Source organism: Bombyx mori, chromosome 19 (genome assembly GCF_030269925.1).
Source record: "Bombyx mori chromosome 19, ASM3026992v2".
NCBI classification, from domain to species: Eukaryota; Metazoa; Arthropoda; class Insecta; order Lepidoptera; family Bombycidae; genus Bombyx; species Bombyx mori.
The window spans coordinates 1,848,792-1,868,105 of NC_085125.1; the positions used below are offsets into that span (position 1 = coordinate 1,848,792).

The following is a 19,314-nucleotide window of genomic DNA, read 5'->3' on the forward strand; positions in this document are numbered from 1 at the left end:
ATGGCGTGTCTTCTTCTGCCTCTGTTGATTGCTGCCATCATTATGGCTGAAAAAAGAGTGGTCGATTAATAAGAACTAAAATAATAGAAATGAATAGTCCATTATAGTCTGGATAAATCGACCATCATATTTACACATCATTTGATTTTATTCCTCTTCATCCCTTAATTAATTCCAGATATTAAAATATAATTCGTTCCGCTTCACTTTTCATTCGTACCTACCTGGTTTCGACTTTTTTAACAAAGTAAAATCTTCTGTGTATGATATCATCCCTTCGCCTTACCTGCATTCGAAAAATAAAATGACTCCTGCAAAACAACGTCAACGTCAATCCTGGAATAGAAAATAAAAAATAGTTTACATTAATTATTTGAAATAATTATAAATGGTAACTTAAATAGTAATACATACACAACATCCTTCTTACTACATACAAAAAACTTTAAAAACTTATCTTACCTAAATACAAATTTGAATAGTATAATATTAAGTATTTTATTTTTATTGAATCTTGCTTAATCAACGTATTAATATAAATAATAAATATCATTATTAAAGAATTACAAATATATAGCCAAAAAATGCAGGATTTTACAAGCATCCTAAACATTATATTCATAATAAGCGGAGGCGTTTTGACCTTTGTAATCTTGTTCATATTTGCTAAAAGACAAATAACAAGGTTCGCTTTGCGATCTCGGAGAGGACCTCACGTACCGATAGGAGCTGATGCAAAAAAGGTATGGGAAAATGTTTACCATTTAAATATTTTATTCAAATAAATATTTGTATCCTTTTACTAGTGATAGCTTATGGCCTAATAGTGATAACTTATGGCCAATCTGATGAAAACTAGTCTTTGCCGCTGTAGAATATGTACTATCACACGCACATATCACTTTTATCAATTGGTATTTTAAATTATATTTCGTATTAAGGTATAGTAGATTAAATCCTGAGTAAAAAAATATTGATTAAATTTTCTAAATATTTCAGTGTTTGAAAAGGGAAATAGAGCGACGGATTGAAGCAGTACCTCGGATTATGTATGAACCTCGTCTTTTGAGTTCTGAACCCTCACATTATATTCTGGAACCTCAACAACCGTACCATTATCGTTTTAAAGCTGTTGATGATGTCAAAACTTTAGGTACCTATGTTCTTATATTAATATAAACTATTTTTTTATTTATTGCTTACGGGTGGAAGAGTTCACAACCCACCTGATGTTTAGTGATTAGCAGAGCCCATAGACGTCTACAACATAAATGCCGACACCTACCTTGAGACATGAGCTGTAAGGTGTCAGTTTTACAGTACAACAGTTGCCTCACCCTTCTAATCGAAACGCATTACTGCTTCATGGCAGAAATAGGCAGGGCAGTGGTACCTACCCGTGCAGACTCACAAGACGCCCTACCACCAGTAACTATGTAAAGAATAATTTTGCGGGTTTGATTTTTCTTACACAATGTTATTCTTTCATCATGAAAATCAATCATGAACATTTGTTAAGTATGTATTTCATTAGAAAAATTGGTACCTGCTTGAGGAATTGAAACACAGATTCATCGTTAGATATGAATGCACTGGATGTCTTTTCTTGTAGGCCACAATAACTTCTAAAATTTATTTATATATGGCATTCAAATAAGCTGAAAAGTCTAATTTCCATCTCTGCATTCTTAAATCTATATTAATTAGGGGTCTTACTCATTAGGGCAAGAATGCACTAGTAACCCTAACCCTAAAAATCCTAAATAATCACAATTACAGAAGACGAAATTGCTTGTCAAGACCCTGGACTTAGGCGCCATCCTCGTGAGTCTCTCCGAGCTTTCCTTTTGTCCTCATTGGCAGCTCCACTCGATGGGCGTGGCCAGAAATTGGTTCATCAATTCTGCGATACATATGAATTCGCCCGTCATCATCCAGGAGAGTTTGGAGAGGATGAATATCAGGCCTATAGCAGACTTTTAATGAAGTTACTTGACGCGTGAGTGACAAGCTTAAAACTTTAACAATATTTGTTTAAGCTATGGGAAGTGACGGATTCTCATTTTCAAGGTTCAATAATGTCACTTTCACAAAAGAGATCCACATTCGATGTCAACTGTCTCAAATTATGGTTTGTTTGTCGATCTTAACACATAAAGTTAGGAGGAGCTCAATAGTATTGAAATTTCAACTCATCAATACAGTATGAAGTAAGCCTCAGGAAGACTCAACCAATTTGGAGAAAACTGTACAAATTTTATGATGAAGGGTGCTGGAGATATTTAGTGTCATTCTATTGTCCTTCTCCCTGTCACCTGGGGTCGGCGCAACATGTTTTCTCAACCCATAGTCCTCTAAGATTCATCGCTCACTCCTTTCTTACACATATAGTCTTTCATGCAATCCGTAAATTTTTTCTTAGGTCTACCTTTTCCTCTAAAGCCCTCCACATTCATAGTTATTTTTTTTGCCATAACTTAGAGGAACACAAGAACGAGATATTTAGAGTGTAACTCTGACAAAAACATTTATAATTTTGCAGAGCCCGTTTGCTGAAGAGTGTATGTCGTGGTGTGGGAGTGTCCGTGTGTGGCAGTCCGCAACGACGCGTGGCGCGACTGTTAGACGCGGCCAGATTGCGGCCTACTGCTCCAAACAACCATTACACAGCTCTGCAGGTCTGTGGTCATAGTGTTATAGTATACATAGGTACCCAATATATATGTTCATAGCCTACGATGACGAGTTATGAACTTGGAAGGACCTAAAGAACAATAGAGGTTCCTATATGATAATACCTCCTGAATGTGGCTTAAATTACACATATTTCATGTCAAGCACAATTCGCACTCCTGAAATTCAGCTCATTATCATGTTTCATTATTTTATTATGAACTTAAGCACACATTTTGGGTAACAAGTCAGGTCATTGTACGTCTGTTTTTATACGACCTGCACTTAGGAATCCTTTTTATTAAAAAGAAAACAAATACACTTACCAATACATTATACATACCTATTGTGAACAGTTGTAGACATAGACAATAATCTATTGTCATCATCTGCTAAGACTAAATGGCTAGTGAATTAGCTGTAGTTTTTATTTAGTAGATCAATATATCAGACAGAAATTACTATTATTGCAGAATATGCCGGCAGACTCGAAGTTGGAGGAGGAAGTGATCAGAGTGACAACGAAGATGGCCACCGAGACGAGTCGAGACGAGACCGCCGTCTGAACCGTGCGAGCTCGTCATTCTGCACAGACTCTGTAGGCTGACGAGCTCGTAACTAGAGGAACAATGACTTTGTCGATAGTGAACATGAAGCTGTTTTGTGAATTGTGAGTGTATTGAATTGAGGGACTGGTCGTATTATGATGGAACTGTTTTAAAAAGCTGATACCTTCAAACCGCTGACTAGACGGTCCGAGGTAGAGACTTCATAGGAGACTAGATAACAGTCAGTAGAGAGTGAACTGTCTTAGAGTAGGGGTGCGACTGCCGGGATTGCTCTGAGAGTTATCATCCATATTGTGTAAATCAAATAAATAGTATCCTAAAAGTTTCATTTTTTTGAAACGACTTCAGAGTAAATTCCCATAACAGAACCATCCCATGGACAAGAGAACTGAAACATTGCATTGATAATTTATTTTAATCATAAAGATTATAAGCGGGAGGAAGATGGTCTGGAAGAACTAGGCGTCTCCACAAAACTCTCCACTATTTTCCTATATAGGATTACCGAGTTTTTCAGTCACGTTGCGAGGAAAAAGCGTGACAATCTCGATAAACTACCACCAGCAAAGTGGAAGGAAAGAAGCCTAGGGGCATAATGCCATGCGCTGCTCCGATGAAATTAAGACAATATTGGACTCTATCATCTATGTCGCTATCAACTATCTAGAAGTCAGGAAGGAATGTAGAACATAGTCCAAACAAAAGTGCTCCGTAAAGGTCACGACCTTCAGCACTGAGGAACATGACGCAAGGAGGAGGTAGGAAGAAAAAAAAAATTGTATGGTTTTTCTCGTAGAGTATTCTCGTACCGATTTTATTGTACTTATTAAGAATTGAGACATTTTATAGGCTGTCTCATGGACACAAGCAGCTACTTGGAAGTGAAATAGTTATTTGCGGTGTATATATATAGTTATAGATATTTAAAAATTATGTATAGCATTTTTAAGACTCGTGGAAATCTACCTCACTATTGTTTCTGTATGAAAATAGAGATGTGTTTAGTCATTGACTTCATCCACAAGTTTTTCAAAATAAAATTATTAAAGTAACCTTGTCTTTCTGAGGTCTGTAGATTAAGATCACTTGGAAATGTGCATTATGGCTCAGGGTATATGATAGGCTCTGTATAAAATAGAGATTTTTTTAGGCGGTGACGTCGTCCACAACTTTATCAAACAATATAGAAGCAACCTTATCTTTCTGAGTTCTGCGGATTAAGATCACTTGGGCGTGGACATGCGCTTTGTGGATCAGGGTATAGCGATATTGGCTCTGTTTGAGTATCCACTCACACCAAATAGCCTTGTCTGGTCATCGAATACAATAAAAATAATATCCAACCTTATTATTTGTCTGCATCAATGAGCTAACTTCTGTATATTTTAGGTTCAGATTTGAACAGAATGTCTGCGAGTCATTTAGTGTACCACTTCATTTGTTTGTATAATATGTATCGGTTAATTCAAGTAGACCTACATTATATTAATACTAGATTATTATATACATAGGAGAATTAAAATAATATAAAAATGCATTTAAACAAAATTCCACATTGTTTTATTGATTTTGTACATTATTATTTGATTGGAAGCTTTCAACTTGTAGGCCTCAAGGTATCCATGACTTTAACCACATATTTTGCTTAGTTTATAAGTATTAAAAATTATGTATATAATAGATTGCTTGAAGCCAGCATAGTTATTAATATATAACGTGTAAATAAGTAAACTGATGTGCAATATATTCGCCTCGTTATGGCCCTCAATATAAAGCATAGTTTTAATGAAGATATATGAAGATGATTGAGTTCATATCAAGCTTCTTGGAGTGTTTATGCACAATGCGTTTCCAGAGATTTTGGGCTCTTTTTTTATTGTCTTCATTGGCAGACAATTATACGGCCCACCCGAAGTAGTTAACATCAGTCCAGGGACACAACCAAACCGCTACTTACCACCGAGGATTCTGCAAATCTAGTTTGAGGAAGAACCAGAGAGGTCTGAAATGAGCTCTCATCCGGGTTTTCCGGAGGGCTACGCTATTACTGAAGAACTGAACGGGTCTTGCTCGGTACACAGCGGCTCGGCCAGTCTGTCCGCCGGCGTGCACAATAAACGTGTGAGGGGACCCCTTGTAGGGGACCAATTTTTTTTTTTATTGCTTAGGTGGGTGGACGAGCTCACAGCCCACCTGGTGTTAAGTGGTTACCGGAGTCCATAGACATCTACAACATTGAGATATGAGTTCTAAGGTCTCTGTATATTGACAAGGGCTGCCCCGCCCTTCAAACCGAAACGCATTACTGCTTCACGGCAGAAATAGGCAGAGTGGTGGTACCTACCCGTACAGACTCAGCAAAACGTCCTACCACCAGTAGTACCGACTAGGGCTGGATATCAATTTTCGCAACATTTTCAAGTGAACAGTTTTCGGTAGGCAGCAGTTTGGTTCTGCCCCTGGCATTGCTGACGTCCATGGGCGACGGTAACCACTCACCATCAGAATATGGGCCGTATGCTCATCTACCTACAAGGGCAACAAACATCTTAAAATGCAATTTATATTATAGATTATCCGTGATACGATTATACGCTAAGATTTAATATTTAAATTAAAAATTAATAAAAGTGAAAGTTACATAAACAAAACAAAAGCAGAAAACTGTCTTTACACGGATCCGCATAAAATCATTTCCACTAGATCCGGCCTTATGGTTCCGTCTCAATCGCACGAAACATGCCTCATAAAATACATATATTTTTTTAGTTCAATATTTGTCGTAGATATAATCAATTACAGTTTTCCGGTTTAATCTCGTTACATGCAATACCGTCTTTACCATAAGGGCACACGGGGCCCGTGCCCAGGGCCCCCATTCTCAGGGGGCCCCGAAAGACCGACAATTTCTCTCACACGTTTATTCTCAAAACATTTTTGTCGGGCACAGTACACTTCTTTCACAAATCAGTAATCAGAAGGTATTATGCCTATAATAGAAGATTTTGCTCAACAGAAATCCCGAAAGAAACCGTTATTGAATTCGTAACCAAAAAACTATCAGCATTCTAATATCATTAATGATATATTTTATCATACTGTATTTGATTACCTATAATAAATGGTCTCAAACTCAGTAAAAAAATGTTATTATAATTCGCTATTTTTACTTTCCAAAAGGGCCTCAAACTCTTGTGTGCCCGAGGGCCCCATCCTAGTTTAAGATGTCCCTGGTTACATGATTTTCATTTTGTCGCGGTTAGCACTCGTGAGCACTTAAACTGTGAAGTATTCGAAACGTTGTAAAAAGCGGTATATCGAGAGTTAAAAGAATATTTAGTTCAAGCAACATCTTTGCAACTTTACAAGGGAGCCATTTAAAGATGAAAATTTGGGAAAAATATCAAATCGCGGATGGATCTGGACTGGCCCAATAATGCAACACTAGACACGTGTGCATGTTGAACACAAGATAAGGTAGTTTTAACATTCATTTTAATTTTTTGTTTTATTATTATCTATCTATATATGAGTCGACTATTATCAAAGCCGGCAATCTGACTTTTGGACAATGATTGGTAAATCAGAAAAACGAATTATTGACTTTGTATTCCATTGGCAGTCACAATTTTGGAACGACATCTTAGATAAATAACAGGTTAACTATTAACCTTTATTTAATGCAGGTTTTGAACCGTATTCTTTGAAGGAGACGATTATATTCAAATCAATCTGTATTGACATATCAATAATTTTTTTTTGTCCAAATGTACAGATTGCCACCTTTGATAATAGACGACTCATATATAAAAATGAATTGCTGTTCGTTAGTCTCGCTAAAACTCGAAAACGGCTGGACCGATTTGGCTAATTTTGGTCTTGAATTATTTGTGGAAGTCCAGAGACGGTTTAAAAGGCAGATAAATATGAAAATGCTCAGAATTAAATAAAAATAATATTTGTTTTTCCTTTGAAGTGTCCCTCGTCGGACGGATTCCTTTTGTTTGTTTTAAGTTTATGTTATACAAATGCTTAGGTCTTTTATTTATCGATTGAGGCACTACGAAGTCTGCCGAATCAGCTAGTTTATTTATTTAAAATCTTCTTAATTACAAAATAGTTTTTTAAAAAAGAATATTAAATATACAATTTTTAAAAAACACTATATAAAAATAGATTGCCGCTGATGGCGGTGTCTACGGCACCAGCCACCAGTGGTTAGGACTCCAGAGTGAGAAACCTCCTCACTATACGTGCAGTATCGAGGATAATTATTATAATTGTTATTATTATTTACTTTTTGAATTGTAGTTGTTTTTATTTAATTCTGGTTATACTATATGAAATGTTATTGTTAATTAATGTAATATGGATGCAAAATCTGAAGTAAATGAAATAAATAAATAAAATAACACAAAAAAATTTCTTCAGCTATGTATTTGAATGGAGTAAACTTGTCCATGGGCGACGGTAGCCACTCACCATCAGGTGGGCCGTATGCTCGTCTGCCTACAAGGTTAATAAAAAAAAAAAAAAAAAAGTTTGAAGTTCAAATTAAAAACATCGAACTTTTGATGTTCATGTCAAATAAAATGCACCTTTAATTACAAAGATAGACGTCGCTCAAACCAAATAGCCTTTTACCACTCGAAATTATGACAATAAAAAAGCGAGATTAAACCGTAAAATTAATTTTAATTACAAAAAAAACCGTATAAGTTCTCATTGGTTCAATACGATGATAATGAATAATTTCAGATCTATAATTTTAAATATAATCAGTCTTCAATGTTTTCTCTGGCGAGGTGACTTTCTCTGAAATACAAAAATGATATTGTTAAATTACATCAAATTTGTATAGGATATTAGGAGTCCTTTCAAATTCTCTCTTTTTGCAAATCTTTAACTTAGACTGAAGTTCCAATGTAGGTGTTTGCTAATGATTTTTCCTTCCTAGTCAGAAAATGGCTTGGTTTCGCAGACGTCACTGACCATCAGGTACATACAGGTATTGGCTTATCACTTCTGTCCACCAGTAAGTATCGTTTTTTATTTATTGCTTAGATGGGTGGAAGAGCTCACAGCCCAAGTGGTTACTGGAGCCCATAGACATCTACAACGTAAATGCGCCACCCACCTTGAGATATAAGTTCTAAGGTCTCAAGTATAGTTACTACGGCTGCCCCCCCTCTTCAAACCGGAACGCATTACTGCTTCACGGCAGAAATAGGCAGGGTGGTGGTACCTTCCGGCGCGGACTCACAAGAGGTCTCACCACCAGTATCTACAGTCGGCATCAGTGCGCCGTTTCGAAAAAGCGGCACGACACAAGAACACTCATCGTGGCCACTGGTAACTACATTCCCGATCCTGCGGACCGAATGGTAAACAGTCGACGTCGCCCAAATCACGTCATTTCGGATCTTGCCGATCCACTAACGGTGCTTTTAGGTACTTCAAGCACTGGTCACCGTTCTTAAAGTAAATTAACCCACAGACAGCCCACTGAGTTTCTCGCCGGATCTTCTCAGTGGGTCTCGATTGCGATGCGGTGATAGATTCAGCAAAGCACTGCCCTTGCAAGGGTCATTGCTAGCAAATTCGCCAGGCTGAGCCCCGCGAGCTCACCTACTCGTTCGGTGAATAAGTAGGAAAAAACACTTTTGTGAAGAAAAAATGCCCCAGTATATTACCCCGTATGCGTTGGGTATATGGGGTAATATGACGGTCAGTAGTTATGTCTGTTTACGACTTTGAATCAAGAGTCAAATAAGAGTCAAGTGGAGACAATTTGCGAGAGACCTATGTACCAGCGGGCTTCCCTGCGACTACAACAATAAAAACACAACGACTTTAAATCAGTTAAGGTGAAATATGATTAATAACGTTTAAAGACCCGTTTCGATAAAGCGGCACGACACGAGAATCCTCTCATCGTGGCCGCCGGTAATTACATAGCTGATCCTGCGGACAGAATGGTAAACTGTCGACGTCGCCCAAAACACGTCATGACGGATCCTCCCGAGCCCCCTCCGCCAAAAGCAAACGTGACCCCCCACCTCCCCCCGCAAGCGTCGATATCCATCTGGCGAAGTAAATACTGAGAGTGTTGGTAACTCACAATTTGATCCAAGTGTTGTGCGTCGCGAAGTGAGCCGCGTGCCGCATGGACAGCAGGCCGCGCTGACAGCACTGCGCCATGCGGGGGTCCGCCACAGAGCTCCGGGTGTGACACAACCATTCCAGGATCTGGAAAATAATAATTAGCACAGTTCTGTCTTGAATATGGTAGGGAGCAGCTTGGCTTTGCCCCTGGCATTGCTGACGTCCATGGGCGACGGTGACCACTTACCATCAGGTGGGCCGTATGCTCGTCTGTCTACAAAGGCAATAAAAAAAGAAAGAATAGAAACCATGTATTTTGTATGTATGTATGTATCTATGTATTTATTTTGGCAATGTAATTAAAACCTAGTGTTTATTTTTACTCATGTCTACTATAATGTTTTAAATTATCGCCATGTATGTTCCCCAATAGGTTGGGGAAAAAGTCTTTTCGCATTATAGTATGTATGAACTTGTAATAAAATCTCTTTGGTTATATACTATTTGTATCTGGCTGGTTTTGGTATCATTAAAAGTTTAAATTTTAAAGAAGATAATTCCAAATTTAAATTAGGAAAATGTGTGATTTTTGTTTATTTCTTGTACTGTTAAGATGGGTGAATCTAATGAAGAAATTCGATTTTAAAATTTTACTACAAAAAAAGTCAAAATGCAACGCATGGCGCGTCATGTCAATCATGCAAAATAGGCTTATTATTATTATTATTATTATTTTCAATTGAGAGTCAGTATATCTGGTTATAAATAGGGTCGCAGGCGCGGAGGGTGCTCTGAGGAAGTTGATCAGTGGGTTTCCATAGATCTATACTGTGACGAATCATCCGATTTTTGAATGAGCTCCACGATGTTTCTCGCACGTTATCACACGTGCCTCTTCAAGCGAGGCTTGCGGAGAGTACTCCGCGGTATGCAGCGGCTTGGCTGTGTCCATCAGTGATGGTGACCGCACACCATCAAACGTGCCGTGCACTTGTCTGTTTGTATAGTTGGGTGGACGAGTTCTCGGCCCACCTGATGTTAAGTCGTTACCGAAGCCCATAGACATCTGCAACGCAAATGCGCCACCCACCTTGAGATATAAGTTCTAAGGTCTCAGTATAGTTACAACGGCTGCCCCGCCCTTCAAACCGAAACGCATTACTGCTTCACGGCAGAAATAGGCAGGGCGGTGGTACCTACCCGCGCGGACTCACAAGACGTCCTACCACCTGTAAAAAGTAATTAACAATACCTGTGGCGTAGACTGTTCCCAGGGCTCTCGGCTGAACAGCGCTGCGACGGCGGCCGGGAAGAGCGCGCGGGCGGCGGCGCGGTCCCCGGCGACTGCGTCCCCGGGCCGCAGCGCGCCGTGCCCGCTCAGCGTCACCACGCTCAGCACGAACACGTCGCACAGGTACAGCTTGGCCGACAAGTCTTCCGTTCTGAGACGTTTCTTACTTAAGACTTCAACCCTGGAGCACTAGCTCACAGTCTGTTCGGTGATATATTACCGAACACCTTTGTCAGCAACAGTTCGCGTGACGCGTTAACTTCATTTCCACAAATCGTCAGTGCACGATCAACAACCGCGTCACCCGGGTGCATTCATGACATTAACATTTAATTGATTTACTTTATATTTTAACAATAAACATTTTTAAGCAACATAATCTTTAAATGACAAACGCACACTGTACCCTACATAGTCAGTTCAGATATTAACAGCAGATTCGATGCAATCCCGAGTTCGACCAACTTCTACAACCGAAATCCAAAATCCACTGGGGGACAATCTACAGTCCGGCCGCTAATATTTTTTTTTTGTGATTCAACTTTACAACTGATTTAAATCTACCGTCCAAAAGTGGTGATTGCACAATCACCACTTTATCGAATGACGTCCGAGCCCCGGTAACCACTTACCGCCGGCGGGTTGTGAGCCCGTCCACTACAGATACCCACTCATTGAAGGCGACCTGCGTGCGCGCCATCAGCTGCAGGAACCAGTCCCTCGCGGCCGCGGAGCCAGGGTCTGCCGCCTGCAGTACCGGCGCCATGCAGCGCAGGGAGAAGTCTTGCTCGCTGTCAGGTCAATTAGACTTTATAGTCTTACTGGTGGTAGGACGTCTTGCGAGTCCGCACGGGTAGGTACAGTAGATTGGGGGGGTGGGGACTAGAGAATAGGGACAAATCTGGGACGTCACAATACTTTAGTTGAGTTGTTAGAGATTTAACTTTGTTAAACTGAAAATTACTTTTATTTATTTATTGTCGTCGTCGTGGCCTAAAGGATAAGAAGTCCGATGCATTCATGTTGAGCGATGCACCGGTGTTCGAATCCCAGGCGGGTACCAATTTTTCTAATGAAATACGTACTCAACAAATGTTCACGATTGACTTCCACGGTGAAGGAATAACATCGTGTAATAAAAATCAAACCCGCAAAATTATAATTTGCGTAATTACTGGCGGTAGGACATCTTGTAAATTCGCGCGGGTAGGTACCACCACCCCGCCTGTTTCTGCCGTGAAGCAGTTATGAGTTTCGGTTAGAAAGGCGGGACAGCCGGACAACTATACTGAGACCTTAAAATCATATCTCAAGGTGGGTGGCGACATTTGTTATAATGTCTATGGGCTTTGGTGACCATTTAAAATCAGGTGGGCCGTGACCTCGTCCACCCATTAAAGCAATAAAAAAGAATTAGAAGCCAGTACAAAAAAGAAAGTTTTTTCTGAATGACACATCTCAAATATACCTATGTATTTTTGTCCTATTATACATAAAAAGTAAGCAGCAAAATTTCGGCTACTTCCATATTATATTGTGTGTTCATAGTGCGTGATGTAATTTTCTTAAGACTTTTCAACAAAGATCGTGGTCTAGAAGTATCGTATTATAAGATTAATAATAATAAACCTCGATTTTGGGGATTTTCTCTCTTCGTGTCAGAGTGAAACCGCGTTGTCAAATACCGTGGTATAGGAGAATTTATTGTATATAGAGCTTTAAGATCTATAAAAACGTTATGTTCGTAGTGCTCCAATTATTGTCAATCGACAAAAAAAAATCAATGATTAAGAAAATAACCTAATTTGAGCACGTTTGCTCACGACTCACGGTGGACTGGAAGCTTGAGCGTCGATCATCTCGTTGAGCCACACGAGCGCGATCCCCCCGGGCGCCCCCCGCGCGACCTCACACCTCACGCGCCACGCCCGCCTCAAGGCCTCGCCGCTGGCCTCCCACCACGACGAGGGCGACGTCATGCGCTCCAGGTGAGCTGACGATAGACTTCGGCACGTCTCTACATATGTGTCCCACGACTGTGTACGATGAAAAAGACAATATATCGCCCACACCAGGGGTTCTCAAACTTATTTTATCTACTGCCCCCTTTCCGAATAAATTATTTTTAGCGCCCCCATTTTTTCACCTACTTAAAAACCACTATAGCGAGAGCTCTATCGGTGTCTAAGAGAAGAGTGCTCCTAAATAAAATTACAAATCGCCTCCCCAGTCTGTATCCAAGGCCCCCATTTTTTTTTCTGACCTCTTATTGCCCGCCTTTAAGCCTGCAGCGCCCACAAGGGGGCGTTATATCTTTTTTTCTCGCGGAAAATTTTGGGATAAGTTCCCTTCCGTGGTATTACTTTGTTGTAAACGAGGATTGCGAGAAACGCTCAAGGGTGGACAAGAGCCGAAGTCGCCACACGCGACATGGTAACACTATAGACCAGTGGCGGGCAAACATTTTTAATGGCGGGCCACAAAGTTTAAGAAATTCTAGAGGAGGTCCAGAATTATAGAAAATATGAAGAAAATTATAGAAATGCATTTTGTATCAAACATTTTTGATAAACAAAATATCTTTTACTATTACGCCTTGTGAGACGTGAGACGTGTGATAGATAGATAGATAGGTGAAAAGAATGGTTTTTTTCCAATAAATTAACTAATACCTGACAACAGACTGCCGAGATAATTATAATGATGGCAAGCTAATTATGAGATACTGAAAGCTCAAAATACCCCTGATGAATTGGAGCTTTCATTAAAAATTCGAAGATTTTCAATTATTATAAACGTCAGATTTTATTTTACGCGCCAAAATGCCGACTAGAATATTTAGGATGGTACTTTGCCCATCACTGCTGTAGACCTTACACATCAAACCCTGAAAGATGCTTACCACATTTGATTCGTCAATAACAGAATAATAATTCTCGACCATCTGAGAGAGCAGTTTCCTGTTGGCGTCGTGTATCTTCTCCGATTCCAAGCATCTCCGGATGAGCACCAGCAGTTTCACGAACAGCAGCTCCTCTGGATTGTCCGAGGACTTGGTCTTTGAGACGATAGCGTGGGACCTGCCTAGGGTCTTCTCGATGGGAGCTCGAAGGGAGTTCGGCGGCATCCCTCGGCACAGGGTCGGCAGGAGTTCATAAACTGTCAGGATATCAGATTCCTGTCGGGAAAATGAGGGCTAACTCAGGGACTCAATTTTACTGGTGGTAGGACCTCTTTTTTACTGGTAGTAGGAGGAACCATAGGATGGTGGAACCATACTGAGACCTTAGAACTTATATCTCAAAGTGGGTGGCGCATTTACGTTGTAGACATCTATGAGCTCCAGTAACCACTTAACACCAGATGGACTGTGAGCTCGTCCACTCATCCACTCTTCGAATACTTACATCACAGTTCTCCACCTCGATACTCTGCAGATAGTTATCCATGATCCTCTTGGCAGAGATGGAGACCAGAGCCTGCCGGGCGGCCAGTCTTACGGACAGTTCCTTCCACTGGCGGCCGCGGTGGAACATTTCGGGCAGGAAGCACAGGTCTATGGGGGGCAGCGGTCGGGGGTAGTCGGAGGTCAGGGCCTGCAGTATCGCCAGGAGGATCTCGTCCGAGTAGTCGAACGAGGGTGAGGTTGCCTGTTGGAAACATGAATCAAAATAATCTCGTCGTGGCTTAGAGGATAAGACGCCAGATGTACTGGTGCTGAGCGATGCGTCTGTGCCGGGGTTCGAATCCAACAAGCCGCAGCAATTTTCCTAATGACAAGTCGCACATACGATGCTATAAAGTCATTTAGCAATACCTTATAACGAAGCCCGCACGGGAAGGTATCGCTATACGGCCTAATTCTACATTATCTCAACACGTCACGTAAAATTTCATTTCATAGAAATTACATATAGTAGCGTTTAATGATAAGTAAGTAGCGTTTGATGATAACTGAAAATTCACTAAAGGACTACAATCCAGAGCGATTATAATAAAACAAAAAAAACAACAACAACAACAAACAGATATATAAACAACTAGCTGACCCGGCAGACTTCGTAGTGCCTCAATCGATAAATAAAAGACCTAAACTTTTGTATAAAATAAACTTGAAACAAACAAAAGGAATCCGTCCGACGGGGGACACGTCAAAGGAAAAACTAAATTGTTATTTTTATTTAACTCCGAGCATTTTCAATTTTTAAATTTATCTACCTTTTAAACCTTCTCTGGACTTCCAAAAATAATTCAAGACCAAAATTAGCCAAATCGGTCCAGTAGTTCTCGAGTTTTAGCGAGACTAACGAACAGCAATTCATTTTTATATATAGAGATATAGATATATAGATTAGACTAGAGAAAAAATGAAAATTTCTAACATTTCATTTTAACATTTCAAAAATATATATTATGTGGGGTTTTATATTCAGGGTGGGCCAGTGAAACGGTGGATGACTTTACACAAACTTGATTTTTTATTTCGTCTTAATCGTCTTAATCTGTGTAACTAAAATTTAAAAGTCTTGCTTCTTCAGAGTTACACTGCGTCTGTCTGCCATCGCATTCGCCAACTACCCTCTTCTCGCTTAAAAAAATAAAACTAAGTGTTCCGCATTCATTCGCCGTCTTTCTTACTTCCTAACACGACATCTATCTCTCTCACATAGTCATGCTCCATATCTGTCTCATTCATCCATACCGTTCCGTTCCTACATGTTAATTACTGATGGTAGGGCGTTTCGGTTCGAAGGGTGGGGCAGTCACTGTACTGTAAAAACGGAAACCTTAGAACTCATGTTTCAAGGTACTTTGTTGATGTCTGTGGGCTACGGTAACCACTTAACACCGGATGGGCCGTGAGTCCAACCATCAAAACAACAACAAAAATACCTGCTTCCTGAAACATTCCATCAGGCCCCTGATGACGCTGAACGGCTGGAGGTGGTTGTAGCCCATGGGCTCAGTTTTGGCTTCCAAATGGTACACGCCGCTCCTGTACCCCTTGATCTCGCGCTCGATCAGCCTGGTCGTCAGCCGCGCGACTCCGCCCAGGGCCGCCTGGTTACTGCACTTGAACACTTCCGGCCACACCTCGCCTGACCACCACAATTATTGTACACACTTTTATTAGCGCCCTATGTTTGTTTGTTCGTAAAATAATGTTTGAGCACGCATCAATGAACGATGACAACACATTAATTTTATAACTTCGCTCTAATATTAGCGACCTTTAGTACCAAAAGGATAAAAAAAAGATAAATAAATAAATAAATATTTTACTAACAATCACGCCACGTTAACTGGTCCCGTGATAAGTTCGTAAAGACCTTGTGTTACAGGTACCAGATATCGGAAATAAATGTAAGATTTTTATTATACACATACATATATTTAATATACATCCATAACCCTGGAAAAGACATTTATATTTATTATACAAATATCTTCCCTTGGCGGGATTCGAACCCGCGACCCTCTAGTGTAGTGACCATGTCACTTACCACTACACCAGACGGACGTTAATGCTTTATAAACGGGTTTTTTTAGTTTTTCAACTACCCACATATATTCTTATTTATTGCTAAGAACTGTTAACGAGTACCGTAAAATGGGGCGATTAGGGACAAATTCCAACTTTATGAGCAATTTTAAGGTAGTTGTTGATGTATATAATGCTATATCAGGATCAAAATGATTGAGTCTTGGGGGCATCTTTGTTGTCTAATTTAAAATTAAGCAACTAGCATTCCAGTTTAAGCAAAAAATGCAAAAATAGGTGTAATCCCTATTTACCCGAAAATTGCGGTTAATTGGGACGAAATGAGAAATTTGAGACTTTTATTTTTATATATAGTTTTAATTTATTTTATTATTTAGTTGCACCAACAAAGTGATCATCAATAAAAAAAATTGAAAAACTGACAAAAGTACATGGCAGACATCACCTCAATTATAGGTGCAATCGACAGTGCATTTACAATATTTATACATATATAGTGGGCTTTCTTAGAAACGGTTTATATTTCTCCGTTCTTGGTAAGTACTTAGGGGCTGATATTTCTATCTGGGTTAAGAGATTAGGTGTGTCGGTTATTCCATGGATTAATCAGATGAATACCCCCACTCTGAACAAATATTAAATATTTTATTATGTATTACTTAGACATTTTTGTCCACCTTGAGATTTCATTGATCTTGTTACATGTCTCTGCAAAATCGACTTACTTATATTAAATTGCTTATCTATTTCAACTAAAGACTTATTCCCAATTTCGCTTCGAATAAACCAGATTTTTACCAACAAATTTAAAAAATATTGTTATAACTACATAGACAACCCTACAAACCTGTACCTATTTATACTTAGGTCGTTTCCATTTCACGTATTGTCATCCCAATTGACCCCTTTTTCGTTGTTATTTGTACCTAAGACGTCCCCAATATCCCCAAAAACAACAGATTTTTACATGTATGTTTATTTAATCAAATACATTAAAACCAATAACAACTGAGACTTACCTTTAATATATATGCTGGTTCAAACACTAAATAACGTTTATAAATCATAGTCGTCTTCTATTATTATGAAATAAATAAAAGAGAGCAAAGTTTCTAGCACTAAAATAATTACCACCACAGGAAGTTAATTTGAAACGCGATTTTTTATAAGTTAGCAGCTATTATCATGCATATTCAGAGTTGTTTTGTGAACTTTCAACATTCTACTATTAAACTACAAAAAATGGAAGATTTTGCAACGAATATAAAACTTATATTGAGCGTCGAAAGATTTTCCCGGTTTTTTCCCGATTCGCCTCTCAATCCCTAATCGCCCCATTTTACCGGTACATAATGTGTGTTTTCATTAAAAATCGGATTAAATATTAATTTGAATTTTTCAGTTAACATTGATAGTAAAAGTACCATGTATTTATTATACTACAGAGAATTGGTTCAGTTCCCGGTCGCTACCAATAATATTATTGAAGATGGTATGTGTGATTTATATCGCGAATCAATAATTCATTGCGGCTTGAAAACTCAGACCGCCGTGATACTGTACAATGGACACGGACCTCAAGTCTCAAGCTGAGTGGCGGCAGTTGCGTGGTGATGTCCAAGGACTGCGATCACCGGGTGGACCATGAAACTGTACGTTAACTCACACGGAATATACTCGAGAACGTCTTCAGGATTCCTGGCGGCGTCAGCTGGAGTCTTGCAGTACGAGGCAGGGAGTTTGACTGTGCGTCTGTAGATCTTAAAATTAAAAATAACAGTTCTGTTTGTGGTCGCACTGGTAGGCACGTCCGCCCCGCCCCTTTCTGCCGCGAGTGAGTCCCTCCCCGCGTCGTTTCCTCACTGCCGAACGTAATATCCCTCCAGCGTATCCGATTATTGGCCGTGTGAAGGACTTCGTGGAATGAGATTTCTAGTGTGGTGCGGATTTGAATGCGCGAATGAGTAACGCTTCTCTATTATACTTACTGGTGGTAGGACCTCTTGTGAGTCCGCGCGGGTAGGTACCACCGCCCTGCCTATTTCTGCCATGAAGCAGTAACGCGTTTCGGTCTGAAGGGTAGGGCAGCCGTTGTAACTATACTGAGATCTTAGAACTTATATCTCAAAGTGGGTGGCGCATTTACGTTGTAGATGTCTATGGGCTCCAGTAACCACTTAACACCAGGTGGGCGGTGAGCTCTTCCAACCATCAAAGCAATAAAAATAAAAATTCAAGGTTGAAACTACTGTTATGACTATGCAATTGGGTTTTAGCTCTCGCAGTTCGAGGCGTGTGGCGGTATTCACGCAGTGATATGTATGGTCACCGGAAAACACTTAACACCAGTGGGCCGTGAATGCGTTTACCTTAACTATGAAATTGATAAATAACAAACTTTATTGCACGAGATTAGATAGATGGAAGGAAAGAGACCCCAAGGTCGATCACCTAGCCGCTGCTGTAACCAAAAAACACCCTAATTGGGCAGCCCTACGAGAACCTGAGGACTGGACGAGGTGGAAACAGCTCACGAGACAGACCACGGTCAAGTTTCGGGTATACGACCTTCAGTAATGAAGAAAGCGACGAAGAAGAACAGAAATAGTTGGATCTAAAGTAGTGGAAGTCTTAAAAAACAAATAATTACATGACACATGAGCTTTAGTAAATGTTTTTATTGGTTTTGTAGGTAGATGAGCATGCGCAACTAATGATAAGTAGCCATCATCGCTCATGGACATCAGCAATGCTAGAGAAACAGGCAAGCCTATAGCTGGTTTGTTAAAATTTCAATATCACTGAATACTGCACTAAGAGTTTCGACGTCCGTATTAAATATAATCCTTAATAGTAACGCTGTATTAAAACTAGTTTACCTCTGGTATGTCCTTAAGCTTGTAATCATCCAACAGATATCCACCCAAGGCATCGCATGCTGCCTCCACCACTTCAGGATGATTCGAATCGGCCACGTAAGCCCAGAGCCGGCGGCAGGAGGCACTGATCAGCCAGTCGTAGTCAGGAGTCGACACCCTCAGGGCTGGCACTTCGGCAAGCAGGTTACAAACGCTGCATTGAGGGTAGTTTTATACATATTTTTTTAAAGGGATTTTATGACCAGGTAACTAAGACCTTTAGGTCAAGTCTTATTTTAATTTTTAATCTTTTTT

General features: G+C 39.9%; 2 protein-coding genes across 4 annotated transcripts in view; one reads left to right on the forward strand and one right to left on the reverse strand.

Annotated features, from left to right (window-relative positions):
- The first annotated feature begins 266 nt into the window (after positions 1-266).
- On the forward strand, positions 267-4,790 carry LOC101738663 (protein C1orf43 homolog). Its single transcript, XM_004926940.4, has 5 exons — positions 267-743; positions 1,000-1,153; positions 1,780-1,999; positions 2,543-2,678; positions 3,147-4,790. Exons 1-5 carry the CDS (start codon positions 585-587, stop codon positions 3,237-3,239), a joined length of 762 nt encoding a protein of 253 aa, XP_004926997.1. The 5' UTR covers positions 267-584; the 3' UTR covers positions 3,240-4,790.
- A 3,127-nt stretch (positions 4,791-7,917) lies between these two features.
- Positions 7,918-19,314, reverse strand: part of LOC101740679 (focadhesin) — a 30,068-nt gene continuing 18,671 nt past the window's right edge. For 2 of the 3 annotated variants that reach the window (XM_038017504.2, XM_038017506.2), the window contains 10 exons: positions 19,021-19,213; positions 17,808-17,901; positions 15,532-15,737; positions 14,046-14,288; positions 13,541-13,816; positions 12,469-12,674; positions 11,310-11,429; positions 10,600-10,789; positions 9,364-9,491; positions 7,918-8,057 (listed from right to left, as the gene is read on the reverse strand). In XM_038017504.2, the coding sequence (XP_037873432.1) occupies positions 8,021-8,057; positions 9,364-9,491; positions 10,600-10,789; positions 11,310-11,429; positions 12,469-12,674; positions 13,541-13,816; positions 14,046-14,288; positions 15,532-15,737; positions 17,808-17,901; positions 19,021-19,213 (1,693 nt within the window). In that variant the 3' untranslated portion in view covers positions 7,918-8,020. Of the gene's footprint in view, positions 8,058-9,363; positions 9,492-10,599; positions 10,790-11,309; positions 11,430-12,438; positions 12,675-13,540; positions 13,817-14,045; positions 14,289-15,531; positions 15,738-17,807; positions 17,902-19,020; positions 19,214-19,314 lie in introns of those variants that run through there. The other variant, XM_062673866.1, reaches the window with a different exon arrangement.